The sequence below is a fragment of the Bufo bufo genome, chromosome 1 (assembly GCF_905171765.1).
Source record: "Bufo bufo chromosome 1, aBufBuf1.1, whole genome shotgun sequence".
Lineage (NCBI taxonomy): Eukaryota > Metazoa > Chordata > Amphibia > Anura > Bufonidae > Bufo > Bufo bufo.
In genome coordinates, this window is record NC_053389.1 from 254505687 (window position 1) to 254519051 (window position 13365).

The 13365-nt window shown below is 44.2% G+C and overlaps 1 protein-coding gene across 1 annotated transcript in view; it reads left to right on the top strand.

The window, feature by feature from the left end:
- Window positions 1-13365, top strand: part of KDM7A (lysine demethylase 7A) — a 91298-nt gene that overhangs the window by 40420 nt on the left and 37513 nt on the right. The window contains exon 3 of the mRNA XM_040438877.1: window positions 10643-10760. Coding sequence (XP_040294811.1) covers window positions 10643-10760 — 118 coding nt within the window. The remainder of the gene's footprint in view (window positions 1-10642; window positions 10761-13365) is intronic.

Below are 13365 nucleotides of genomic sequence, written 5' to 3' on the forward strand. Positions count from 1 at the left end.
TGCAGGGCCGCGGAACGGAACTACTGATGTGGACAGTACACGGTGTGCTGTTCGCATCTTTGGCGGCCCCATTGAAAGGATTGGATCCGCACCTGTTCCGCAAATGTGTGAATGGAGTCTAGCAGTGATCAAGTTTTCCAAACGTTTCCAATAACAACCGGCAGAATTGTGAAGGCAGCTCTGGCCAGCAATATAGGCCGACTTTAGTAGTCCGCTTTAAAATGTACTGAACATTTATGTTTGTTGAATATTTCTATGCCCTTTTATTCAGTTGTAGTTTTATGGGGGGGTTTAATAGTTTTGTACGGATTTGAATGTAACCATCTATGATACTATGAAATGCAGGCGCAGAGGAAATATGTGCTGGGGCAGCTAAACAGCTGGGCTGACCGTGAGATGTGTAGACAGCTGCTTCCCCTGGATCACTAGAGTCCTGAATAAACAGGTCACATGTTTATGCGGCAGAGGTAGTCGCGTAGCCTTGGATTAACCGCGGCATCGGCCTTGTGTTTATTGTGTAGTCTCTTCCTACAGAAGACAAATGTTACGTTTTTCACACTCTCAATTGATCAAGGTGACTATTTCTTCTGCATAACACTTCACACTTGGATCTTCCCCTGCTCTGAATGGCGACCATAATGTTTCACCTTGTACATTGTCCCCTGTCTCTATGCTTGCAGTAAGTGGGTTGTTATTGCAGCGCGCGCAGGCCCATTGAATGCCGTGGCCTCCAAACACCCAGCAATACAGGCCGTCAGCTTTTAGTGTTTCCATTATTCGAGGTTGTATTATTTTTTTCCATAGACGTTTTCTCTCATTTTTTTAAATTTTTTTTTTTTTAAAAGCCCCCCCTCTGATTAGTAATGAAAAGGTGTGATAATGATGTTTTTAAAATCCCCTGACTTGACTTTTGAGAGTTTAAGAAGAAAGCAGCCAGGCCCCTGGGCACTTGACCTCTAGTGTACCTTGACCTGAATTTGCTTCGTGGAATGAACTGTTTTAACTTAAAAATCTCTTGTTCTGGGAGCTGCGGTGCAGAGTGACACAGGATTAAATTACCTTCATTTAACTCCTAGGCGCCAGCGTGTTTAAACGCTCACTTTAGGCTTGGTGCCAAGAAACTACTAGCAGAAGGAACATTTTTGTTTTTGTTTAAATTGTCAAATTACATGGCAGGAGATTTGGTAGAACTACAATTTTTTTGCTTTTTTTTCAGTAAAGGTAAAAAAAAAAAAATGTATATCTATATATATATTTTTTTCTTCTCGCTCTTTTTTTGAAATGTTATCATGGTCTTATTCTACTACTGAACTATTTAAAATTTTAGTCTACCACCGCAAAACAGCCTTGAGTCAAAGTTGTAAGAGATGTCACTACTAGAGGGAAGCCGGCCATACAGGAGCACATTCGGAATTCTAAAATTGTCCAAGCATGGTTTTTTATTTATCAGCGATGAGGGAAACTAATGTTTAGGCCACTTAAAGTGAATCTCTACCTTAGGCCTCATGCACACGACTGTTTGGGTCCGCAATCAATGGAGCCGCAAAAGATGCGGACAGCACTCCGTGTGCTGTCCGCATCTGTTGCTCCGTTCCATGGCCCTGCAAAAAAAATAATACAACATGTCGGCGGACCGCGATACACTGTGCGGTTGTGTGCATGTAGCCTTAGGCATCGTGGCTCGTATGCGGACCCATTCACTGCAAGTCGGGCTGCAAAAGATGCAGACAGCACTCCGTGTGCTAACCGCATCCATTGCTCCGTTCCGTGGCCCCACAAAAAATGGAACATGTCCTATTCTTGTCCATTTTTGAAAATAAGAAGAGGCATTTCTATTATGGGCAGCCTGTTCCGTTCCGCAAATTGCGGAACACTCATGGGCGGCATCCGTGTTTTGCACATCCGCGATTTGAGTGAGAAAAAGGAGTAAATGCTCATCTTTTTATCACCACATAGTTATTGGTCCAACATTATGTGATTTACAGGGGTTGTTCGGTCTGAACCTGTGCCCAGTTAAAAAACAAAGAAAACCTCTCACCTTGTCTGTAGTCCTGTTGTTCCCACACCACTGGCCTGTTCCCATGTGCTTCCAGTCCCCTTTGGATTGGAACTCGCTTGGTCCCCAGACCGCCACAGTCTGTCAGGCCTCAACGGTCACATGTGCTAGATTTTACACATCACTGCTGGTGACTTTCCGCTGTAGCACATGACCACTGAGACCAATGATCGGCAACAGCCACTTCAGGTCCAGCAAGGACTGCAAGCAGCCTGGAAGGGGGCAGCGACACGGGAATGGCAGCACTGCGAACAGGCAAGCTTTGGACACAAGTTCCTATTAGAGTTGTTAATTTCTTTAATGTCCTAGTATATCTTAGTTTTTTTATATAGAGCGCCAAGTCCTGTGTGTAGGCATGGTAGTCGGCTAATATTCTGGGTTCCAGCAGCCACCACTAGCATAGGGGTGTACAGTTTTTAGCGGGGTTGTCTTTTTTTTATGCTAAATATTGGTGCTTACAATGGTTTTGAATCATTTATTTAAAGGGAACCTGTCACCGGGATTTTGTGTATAGAGCTGAGGACATGGGTTGCTAGATGTCCGCTAGCACATCCGCAATACCCACTCCCCATAGCACTGTGCGCTTTTATTGTGTAAAAAAACTGATTTGACACATATGCAAATTAACCTGAGATGAGTCACAATAAAAGCACACAGAGCTATGGGGACTGGGTATTGCGGATGTGCTAGCTCTATACACAAAATCCCGGGGACAGGTTCCCTTTAAGAGAATGTGTAAAATGTCTACTTATTAGGAAGGTACTGTTACACGCTTGATTTCCTACAGGTTCTCATACACAGTAGTTTAATGTTGGTCTAAGCTGCTGATTTTGACAGGAACGACAAACTACCTTTATGTTTATGAAGAATACTCTTCCATGATGGTTCATGTGGGAGGTGGGGAGGGAGGATTGGGCATGTTGGATTTCAGGGGTGTCTGGCAAGGGCTTATTTCTGTCTCCCCATTGAGAACGCATGCACGATCTGCTAACCCTCTACTGCCTCTTAGTCCATCTTCAAATAAAAGTTTTATTTTCTCTGATACCATCTTTGAGGTCCATCTTTTTTCAACTGTAAGAAGAGCGTTGTCCTACTCATGTCTGTCGGAATCTGAACATAGCTTCAGATGCAGATATGTCAGAGACTAATAATGTTTCACAGGTTGTGTTTTTTTTTTTTTTTTTATTTCTTTTTTATTTAAAGGGGTTTTCCGAGACACTGATAATTTATCCTTTAGAATAGACTTTTGGCAACCACCACATGCAGCTGCTAATACAAACTGCGACCACCAAAACTAAGGCCCCATTCTCCCAGCCATATTTTTGTTCTGCATCCTATCTGCGTTTTTTATGGATTTGATGCTGACCCATTCATTGCAGTGGGGCCGAAAAAAAAATGCGCATAGCACACGGTGTGCTGTCCACATCTGTATGTTCTGCAGTCCCGCAAATAAGATGGAACATGTTTTTTTTCTTGTCCGCTTTAGGCCTCTTTCACACTACCGTTTTTTTTTTTTCAATTTTGCGGGCTGTTTTTTGCGTTCCGTATACGGAACCATTCATTTCAATGGGTCCGCAAAAAAAAAAACCTGAATGTACGCCGTATGCATTACGTTTCCGTTTCTCCGTTCCGTGCAAAGATAGAACATGTCCTATATTTGGCTGCAAATCACGTTCCGTTGCTCCATTAAGTCAATGGGTCCGCAAAAGAAAAAACGGAATGCATACGGAAATGCATCGGTATGTCTTCCGTATCCGTTCTGTTTTTTGCGGAACCATCTATTAAAAATGTTATGCCCAGCCCAATTTGTTCTATGTAATTACTGTATACTGTATATGCCATACGGAAAAATGGAAACACAACGAAAACAAAAAACGAACAACGGATCCGTGAAAAACGTACCGCAAAACACTGAAATAGCCATACGGTAGTGTGAAAGAGGCCTTAGTCATTGTTAGTGGGTGTGCGAAAAAAAAAAAACAGATGAATTATGGACGTCGCACATTTTTTTTTTTTTTTTTTTTTTTTTTTTTTTTGTGAATGCACCCAAAGACAGTGTACGAAGCCGGAAGCAGTGCTCTGTACACTGTGTAGTAGCCTTGCCGGGGTACTGCAGCTCAGCTCCCATTCACATGAAGTAACCAGGAATGGCCACAACACAGGGGTGCACAGAGCTTTCTGCCTTCCTCTTTGTATATGGTCTTCGGCAGCCACGGCTCCTGAAATCAGCTGCCGAGTGTTGAACCCACACTTTCCTAATTTATTGATTTACCTATTCTGAGGACATCTCATCAAGATCGTAATCACAGAAAACTCCATTCATTTTAAAGGGAACCTGTAGTATAAAACATGCAGTCCGATTTGTGGGCACCATGGCCATAAAGCCGATATACTTAAAATTTCCCAGAAAATGTAATAACTTAGAATTCATCTAAAATTCCTGCTCATTCTGGACCTGGGAGTCCAGTGGGTGGTCCTACTCAGTGATGGTCAGCCTAGGACTCCTAAGGCCAGGATGAGTAGAAATTAGTATGAAAAGTTATACTGAATCGTTCCCCACAAAACGATATATTGGTCTGCTTAGCTCCTCCTGCTCTATAACATGCTGCCCACAGATACGACTGGCCTTAATGTGCCAGATATTCGTAAAGTGAATGTGGCAGAGCCGCTGTACAATGTGTGGTGCTGTGCCTGTTGAGTTGAGAGAGCCACAGCCGATGCTGTCCCGGGATAGGTCTTCAGTATAAATCTGGTAGTCCGTTCTGACAGAGGAGTAGACTACTGTTAGATTCACTATAACGGGATGTGGCGGGATTCTGGATTTAATGCCGACTTTCTGCAAGAGAAATACCACTACATGCAGGAATATCTCTCCGGCAGATTGGCAGAAAGCCGTCAGATCCTATTACAGTGAATGGGAGTCGAGTGGTGGATAAAATAACTCCTGTAGCCTGCTCCTCTGCCAGAACAGACTACCAGATTTACCAATCGGAGATGTCTGCCTAAACAACACGACCGGTTCAACAAATACTGCTTCTGCGAGCCTGTTTTTTGGTGTGGAATGTTTGGTAAAACAAATCTTCCCCATGGAAAAAGAACTATAGAACATGGAACATTTAATAGTAAAACTGAGTTGAATAGTCAATGACTTCCAAGGTATATGTTGTCATATTCATAAAGAAATTTACACTTACTGTTAGCGCCTTTGTCCTTCCTGCTTTGGAACATAAGGAATTCCCAGGGTCCTTGAGATTTCTAAGAATGACACACTTCAATATAATTTGTTCTCTATTCTTTCTCCTAGGTACATAGTGCGTTCTTATATCTGCAGTGCCCCCTACTGGATTAACTGCAAGCTACTGACCAGTACCTACCGGAGGGTCTTTTACTCGACCGTGGGACTGTGCTGTGGTGACCATGGCTCCAGTTTAGATATAATAATGGAGATATGGTTGTTATCCTGGGTCCATTATAGTGATCTGAAATATGTCAAAGGATCTGGGACATATTTCTGTAAAGTTGCCCATACAGGAGCCGGATGTTTTATACATTATCTATACCAGTTATTTTACAAGAAATCCTATGTGATTGTCCCTGCTGGACAGTGGAAATTGTGTAAATATATCTGCACATACAGAGCCCAATGAATATTAATAACTATCACTCCTATCTTTGTCAAATATTGGTAATTTTTGAATCTTCTCCTCATGTCGGGCCAACTTTGCTGTCTCTTTAAGAAGGCAATGTTTAATTGAGTAAATCTCTTAATTTCGACATGCTGAATCTAATCACCTTTGTGGATCATTATGCTGAAGATGGCGATGAAGTAAAGTTTCTAGAGTTTTGGAAAGTTGGAAATAGTCATGCTGGCCACATAAATTATTTATTTTCTGCACTACTGTATGTGCATATGTATTGGTAAGAAGCCATTGAGTTTCTTAATCAACATTTCCCCACCATATGGTGATATTTTCATGATGTTTGCCTGTGGGTAAAACTGACCATCCAAAAATTTCCATTTACTCAACTTTACATTTGGTTGGTGTTGATGAGCCAACAAATGCCTTCAGTCCTCTACCGACCAGGAATCCTGTTGGAGGACCTGTGCTACTTTTATGTACCTCTTTTGGGTAAAGACTACTCTTCAGAACCATCAAAATGATCCACAGTGGCTTATCCGCTTACAAAATATGGTATGTTTGCAACTTTTTGGTTTTCTCTAACACCCTTGCCAGTTTTACAAAAAGTATGCGGGAGGAAGTTGGCCCCAGACAGGACCTCCTCGCCCGACTCGTTTTAACGCCATCGGAAAACTGGTGCACATTACACCAGAAATCTACTCGTGCTCCTGGCTGGAGTACATCTCCTTTCTGGCACATGGACACCATCTTTATTGAAAGAAGGCTCACAGTACCTATGCTTTGGTGCCAAACCACATGACTATCCCAAAAGTTTTTTTTTATAATACCGAAATTTGTCACTAGGTTAAAGGGTTTCTGTCACTAGAATTTTCAGTAGTAAACTGGCTGACATTAGCGATCTGGTAATGTCAGCTGCACCTAACTCTACCATTCTAATGATTATCCGTGCCCCCGTTACTGTAGAATTCTTAATTTTATAATATGTAAATGAGCCTCTAGGAGCAGGGGGGGGGGGGGGGGCGTTGCTCCTGAACATAGAGGCTCCCGTTTCCCACCTCAAGTCACGCTTTCCAAGTTTTGATTGACAGGGCCAGGCATCGTTCGCATCCTTCTGCCTGCCCTGTGCCCTGGGGAAATCTCGCGCCGTTCGGTATTCTGCGCAGGCGCGGTGTGGAAGCTGGCAGCCTGCGAGCGTCCTTCCCTCACCGCGCCTGCACAGAATACCAAACGGCGCGAGATTTCCCCAGGGCAGGCAGAAGGATGCGAACGATGCCTGGCCCTGTCAATCAACACTTGGAAGGCGTGACTTGAGGTGGAAAACGGGAGCCTCTAGGTTCAGGAGCAACGCCCCCCCCCCCCCCTTCCCTTCCTGCTCTTAGAGGCTCATTTACATAGCACATCGCTAATGTCAGCCAGATTAATACTGAAAATTCTAGTGGCAGAAACCCTTTAAGTGGCTAAACCATGCGGTTCGGTATCAGAAGACCGTTCTGCTTTTATGGATCTGTTACCCAAAGCAGATTACTACCTACGTGTTTGCCAACAGAATAAATGATCACTGTGTTCATACTGCTTATGTGGCCACATGACTTCTCATAAATGTGATGTTTGTTGATGGAGAACCTTTTCAAGCTGCTACTTTTGAAATCACTATGGTCATTCCCAGGGTAGAAAACAATCAGGAATGTCCTTAGCAATTTTTAATTAAAAGGGTTATCAAGGTTTGGGTGGGAATAAATGCATTAGACAGATTTTCCACACCGGTTCTAATATCAATAGTTTTACAGAGAGGTGTTGCACATAATAAATATATAAATCTTGACTTTATTTTCTAAAAATAAATTTCCAATTTTGATGAAGTGCTACCTACGTCTAAAGCCCAATCCAAAGTTGTTGTCCACTGGTACATACTATCCCTGGTATATCTAAGGAGAAGCATCTTCAAAGCACAACTTCTCATTTTGCTACTTTGTAAGTCCTCTTGTATATTATTATTTTTTTTGTGTTTTGCAACCAAGTCCTCTACTGTCTAAATATATACTATTATTGCTACACTTTGTATTGCATCCATCTTTGAAACCTAAAATGCCGCAATCGCTGTTATGATCTAGTCTCTGCTTAAATGTCCCGCACGTTGACTTCCATGTTTTACATTGTTTTCTATCTGTAAATAGTTTTTTTTATTATTAATATAAGTACCTTTGATAGCTTAACAGTGGTTGCCTTTATATATGTATGTATGTGTTTCACACATTAATCCCTTTAATCCAGCAGTTGCCAAATTATTAAAACATTTTTATATATGTTACATTTGCCAATAAGGGTAGAAATACCTCAGGAATATTTTTGAAAATAAAAAAAGTGGAAAGGTGTTAGTTGTCCATAGGCTAGTGGATACTTTTTGGTGGGTATAAGAGCCCCAACCAGTCTTTTTTTTTAATTTAAAGGGAATCTGTCACCCGGTGGTTCACTATCTGAGGGAAACATAAAGTAGTGACAGACCCTGAATCCAGCTCTGGGTCACTTTAGCTTTAGATAGAAGTAGGTTGGAAGGGAATGAAAAATATAAAAGAAAGTGAAGCTTTTTTCCTTCCCGTCGGAATCGCTTCTGGCTTTGTCTCAAGTTTGAACCCACTCGACTGCAGCTGAAAACCGTGATTTTATGGTAAATGTGGCAGGACATCCAGTAAGTCATACACCACTTGAATCATTGTTTCTATCACCAGTTTATTCCGCTCCCAAACGAGGCATCATAAATCTGGTGGCCGGTTCCCTCTAAAGCAGCCATGCTCAAACTGCGGCCCTCCAGCTGTTGCAAAACTATAACTCCCAGAATGCCCGAGCAGCCTACAGCTATCAGCCTACAGCAGGGCATTGTGGGAGTTGTAGTTTTACAACAGCTGGAAGGCCGCTGGTTGAGCATGCCTGCTTTAAAGGAACCCTGGCCTGATGGTGGGTTGTTAATGGGCACCTGTGTGTCAGTGACAACTTGGGCTCATGTTAAAATCAACCTTATGTGAGTTTCTTTTGTTTTGACAACTTTATTGAGTTTACCCAAAAAACAGAATGGTGTAACAGCAGCCAGATAGATAAATAAAGACTTAGGCCCCTTTCACACGGGCGTTGCGGGAAAATGTGCGGGTGCGTTGCAGGATTTTTCGCACATGTTTGGTACCCAAACCCGAACTTCTTCACAGAAGTTCGGGCTTGGGATCGGTGTTCTGTAGATTGTATTATTTTCCCTTGTAACATGGTTATAAGGGAAAATAATAGTATTCTGAATACAGAATGCATAGTAAAACAGCGCTGGAGGGGTTAAAAAATAAAATAAAAAATCATTTAACTCACCATGGTAAAAGATCATGTGACGTACCATGTGATGACCGGAGTGACGTCATCAAAGGTCCTCTACCTATAATTAATGCTCACCACAGGTCCTATTCAGTAAAGGGGACAGAAGGAGATGCCGGCATCGGGATCAAGTGGATTAAGGTGAGTTAAATGATTATTATTATTTTTTTAACCCCTCCAGCGCTGTTTTACTATGCATTCTGTATTCAGAATGCTATTATTTTCCCTTATAACCATGTTATAAGGGAAAATAATAATGATCGGGTCTCCATCCCGATCGTCTCCTAGCAACCATGCGTGAAAATCTATTAATTTCTATGGGGCTTGCGTTATGTGAAAAACGCACAAAGAGGAGCATGCTGTGATTTTCACGCAACGTACAAGTGATGGGTGAAAATCACCGCTCATGTGAACAGCCCCATAGAAATGAATGGGTCAGGATTCCGTGCGGATGCAATGCGTTCACCTCCCGGAACGCATCCGCGTGGAAAACTCGCTCGTGTGAAAGGGGCCTTAGGAGGTAATTTATTAAACAGAAATATGCCTATATTAGGTGTGTTTATGGCGCAGATTTGGTGCAAGTCCCTGCTTACGGCACTTCTAAAAAAAAAAAAAAAGTGGGTGTGAGCCTGGTCTTGGAAGCTGTCTTACATTTAGAAGCGGAGGTGAAACCGCCTAACTTATGAAGAGGCCAGTGCCTCTTCAGAACTCCAGCGGATCCACCGCCAGCTATAGAGGATATTAAGACCATCGTCAAACGATGGTCTTAATAAATGTGCCCTTAGAACTTATGCGCACATCCCACACAAGAATGGAAAGTATTGACCTGCGCAACTCTTTTACCATTTTGATCTTTTAAAGAGACTTATAAAAGCTTTGGTGCTTTGTTGAGTTCCTCTTCGTTCCTTTAAAGAGTTGAGGTTCCAGTCCAGTTGTTCTCATCAAGGCTGTATGACCGTATTGTCAAATGCTGCTTTGGGTGCTCATCTACACGTCTCTACTTGTGCCAGATTAAAGTTTTTTTGTTTTTTTTTATGTGCTTGGGATCTCCTCTACTGTGCATTGAATGGGTGTGTAGGCCATTTTCATCTGCATAGGTTCCCTTGGCTTTGCTGCATGACGCTTCCTCATTCCAATTACACCTCTCATTGTAGAAGACGAATGGATAGCCGACCTCATCCTATTATCTCAGGCAGGAATAGCATCTACTAACGCAGAATCAATTGGGCTGCATACTGTACTGACAAAAGATTCCTACTATTACTTTACCACAAGCCCTATAGTGTTGTACAAGATGTCATTGATATACAGCAAGGAACCATGCATCTGTCTGTTTTCACCCTCTGAATGTCATGTTTCCAGCAAGTAGATATCTTACGTGAGGGTTTAACGCAAAGTAAATTTGCAATGCCTTTCAGAATGCAAGGATTAAGGGGTCTTTGGGATTATGCAGGAACCATAAATGTGTGTGAGAGAAGAGTCATAATTTCTCGGCATATTTGTCTCTTTATCACTGTAAATGAATTTGGATTCCCAAATTTTTCCCATTTTCCTACCATGCCCACTAAATATGTTCTCACTGACTCCCCCATAGTAAAGAAGAGAAGGAACTGGCATAGACATGACTACACCGAGCCAGAGGATGGCACAAAGCCAGTGCAAGCAGGAACGAGGACCTTTGTGCAGCAACTCAGAGCCCGGTCCTTTCCAAGGTAAGGAAGGGGATGTCAAGTAGTACACCATTAAAGAGGATGTTTTGTGAACTCGCTTTGCTGGCCCAGCTGTCACATCTTTGCAGATATGGTTTTAGAAACCTTCTGCATTCACTTTTTCCCCTTGGGGTAGGTTGCTGCTAAAATGAGCAATGGTCCATGATACTTGGTAACTCTCTGTCAGGGGCGTAACTACCATAGCGGCAGACCATGCGACTGCTATGGGGCCCAGGGCAAGAGGGGGCCCAATTAGGATTATCTCTTCTTCTGCTGGGGGTGAAAACTTGGTCAGGACTCTACCCTCTAAAGAAATAACTTTTAGCAAACCAGGCAGTGGAAAAAATGGCCCAAGGGTCATTGAATGGTGTTTAGGCGGAAGCCCTTCTGTCCTGTGTGGGGGGCCTGGTTTAATCCTTGCTATGGTGCCCTTACTTCTCTATGTATGTGTGTGAAATGGCATTGGTAGTGAGACATCTTTTCACGTTGAACATATGCAAACTTTATGGATCTGTTGCCCATTAGTTTCCATTTCAAAGTTTCAGTATTGTTCAGTATTTTTCTATCTGTGTAGATATATACCATATTTTCCGGCGTATAAGACGACTTTCTAACACTAGAAATTCTTCTCAAAAGTCGGGGGTCATCTTATACGCCAGGTATAAGGCAGCACAGTGGAGACGGAAGCAGTCCCTCCCTCCTGTGCTGCCCGCTGCCACCATGATGAGAGAGAGGCGGAGATGGGGCCTGTTTTATTTATTGTAAAAAACGATTTTATAGGTATACAAATTACCATCACCGGTACCTTTGTGCCCAAGGGGCTGTTGCCGTTTTGAGGGGCGGTGCTGGGATCCAGGGTGGGGGGCGGCCGCCTCCTCTTCCAGGACATCTGGCGGGCCCGGGATACGTGATCGAGTTCCTGTCTCTTCCCCCAGACAGGTTTTTTCAATCCAGTCTTCCACGGGACCCTGAGCGGGCGGCCGCCTTCTCCCAGGCCATTCAGTCCCTCCTGGACCAGGGAGTCAACTCTCCTGTTCCCCCAGCAGAGAGATTCAAGGGGTCCTATTCAAACATTTTTGTGGTCCCCAAAAAGGATGGCTCGGTGCGCCCAGTTCTAGACCTCAAACTGCTGAACAAGTTCCTCCATCTCCAGCGGTTTCGGATGGAATCCCTTTGTCCTGTAATTGCTTCTCTGGAGCAGGGGGAATTCCTTTCGGCCGTAGATATCCAGGACGCATACCTCCACGTCCCCATCGCGCGGAGTCACCACCTCTTCCTGAGGTTTGCGATAGGAGACTATCACTACACGTTTGTCGCCCTCCCGATCGGACTAGCAACTGCGTCTCGGGTCCATGTACCGGCAATTTCAGCAATCTACATCCCGGGTGTGGAGAACTGGACTGCGGACTTCTTCGATAGGACGACAATAGATCCGGGCGAGTGGTCCCTCCACCCAGAGGTATTCAAGGCGATCTGTCTATGTTGGGGTCGCCCCGACATGGACTTGATGGCCTCAAGGCTCAATCGGAAACTTCCCACCTTCCTCTCCCGAGCAAGGGATCCGGAAGCTTGTGGCTTGGACGCCCTGATCTCCCCTTGGCAGGGGTTCTCCCTCCTTTACGTATTTCCCCCCTTCCCCCTCCTACCCAGGGTTCTACGGAAAATCAGGATGGAGGGCATTCCGACGATCCTCGTTGCCCTGTCGCGCGTGGTACGCCGACCTCGTTCTCCTTCTAGGAAACGTCCCTTGGTCACTACCTCTCAGAGATGACCTTCTTTTGCAGGGAACGGTCTTCCATCAGCATTTAAGGCTTCTTCGTTTGACAGTGTGGCCATTGAAACCGCCATTCTAACGCACAGAGGGTTTTCGGAGGATGTCATCCGCACTATGATTCGGGCTAGGAAGCCTGTGTCGTCCAGGATCTTTTACAGGACCTGGAGGTCCTTCCTGGGTTTCTGTGAAAGCCTAAATATTCCACCACTTAGTTTTTCTCTCCCCACGGTCCTGTCCTTTCTTCAATCAGGGGTGGACCTTGGTTTGGCCCTTAGTTCTTTGAAGGGTCAGGTGTCGGCGCTTTATATCTTTTTCCAGCGCCCTCTGGCCCCCCTGGGGCCTGTAAGGACTTTTCTTCAGGGAGTGGCAGAAACGGTTCCTACCGTCCTCCTTTACCACCTTGGGATCTGAATTTAGTACACTCAGCGCTCCAGGCTTCCCCCTTTGAGCCCTTGCGGGAGATTTCTCTCTGACTCCTGTCCTGGAAGGTAGTTTTTCTTGTCACTATCACTTCCGTCAGACGGGTGTCCGAGTTGGCGGCACTCTCTTGCAGAGAACCCTTCCTGGTTATTCATAGGGACAAAGTGGTTCTCTGGCCCGTACCTTCTTTTCTTCCGAAGGTGGTCACTGACTTCCATATTAACGAGGAAATTGTCCTTCCCTCACTGTGTCCATCTCCTTCACACCCTAAGGAAAAGGAGTTACACCATTTGGACGTTGTCAGAGCTCTGAAGATCTATTTAGCAGCCTCCGGTCCCTTCCGCTGTACGGACTCCATTTTTTCTCATTCCGGAGGGTCCTTGAAAGGGATTGGCGGCCTCCAAGGTGGCAATC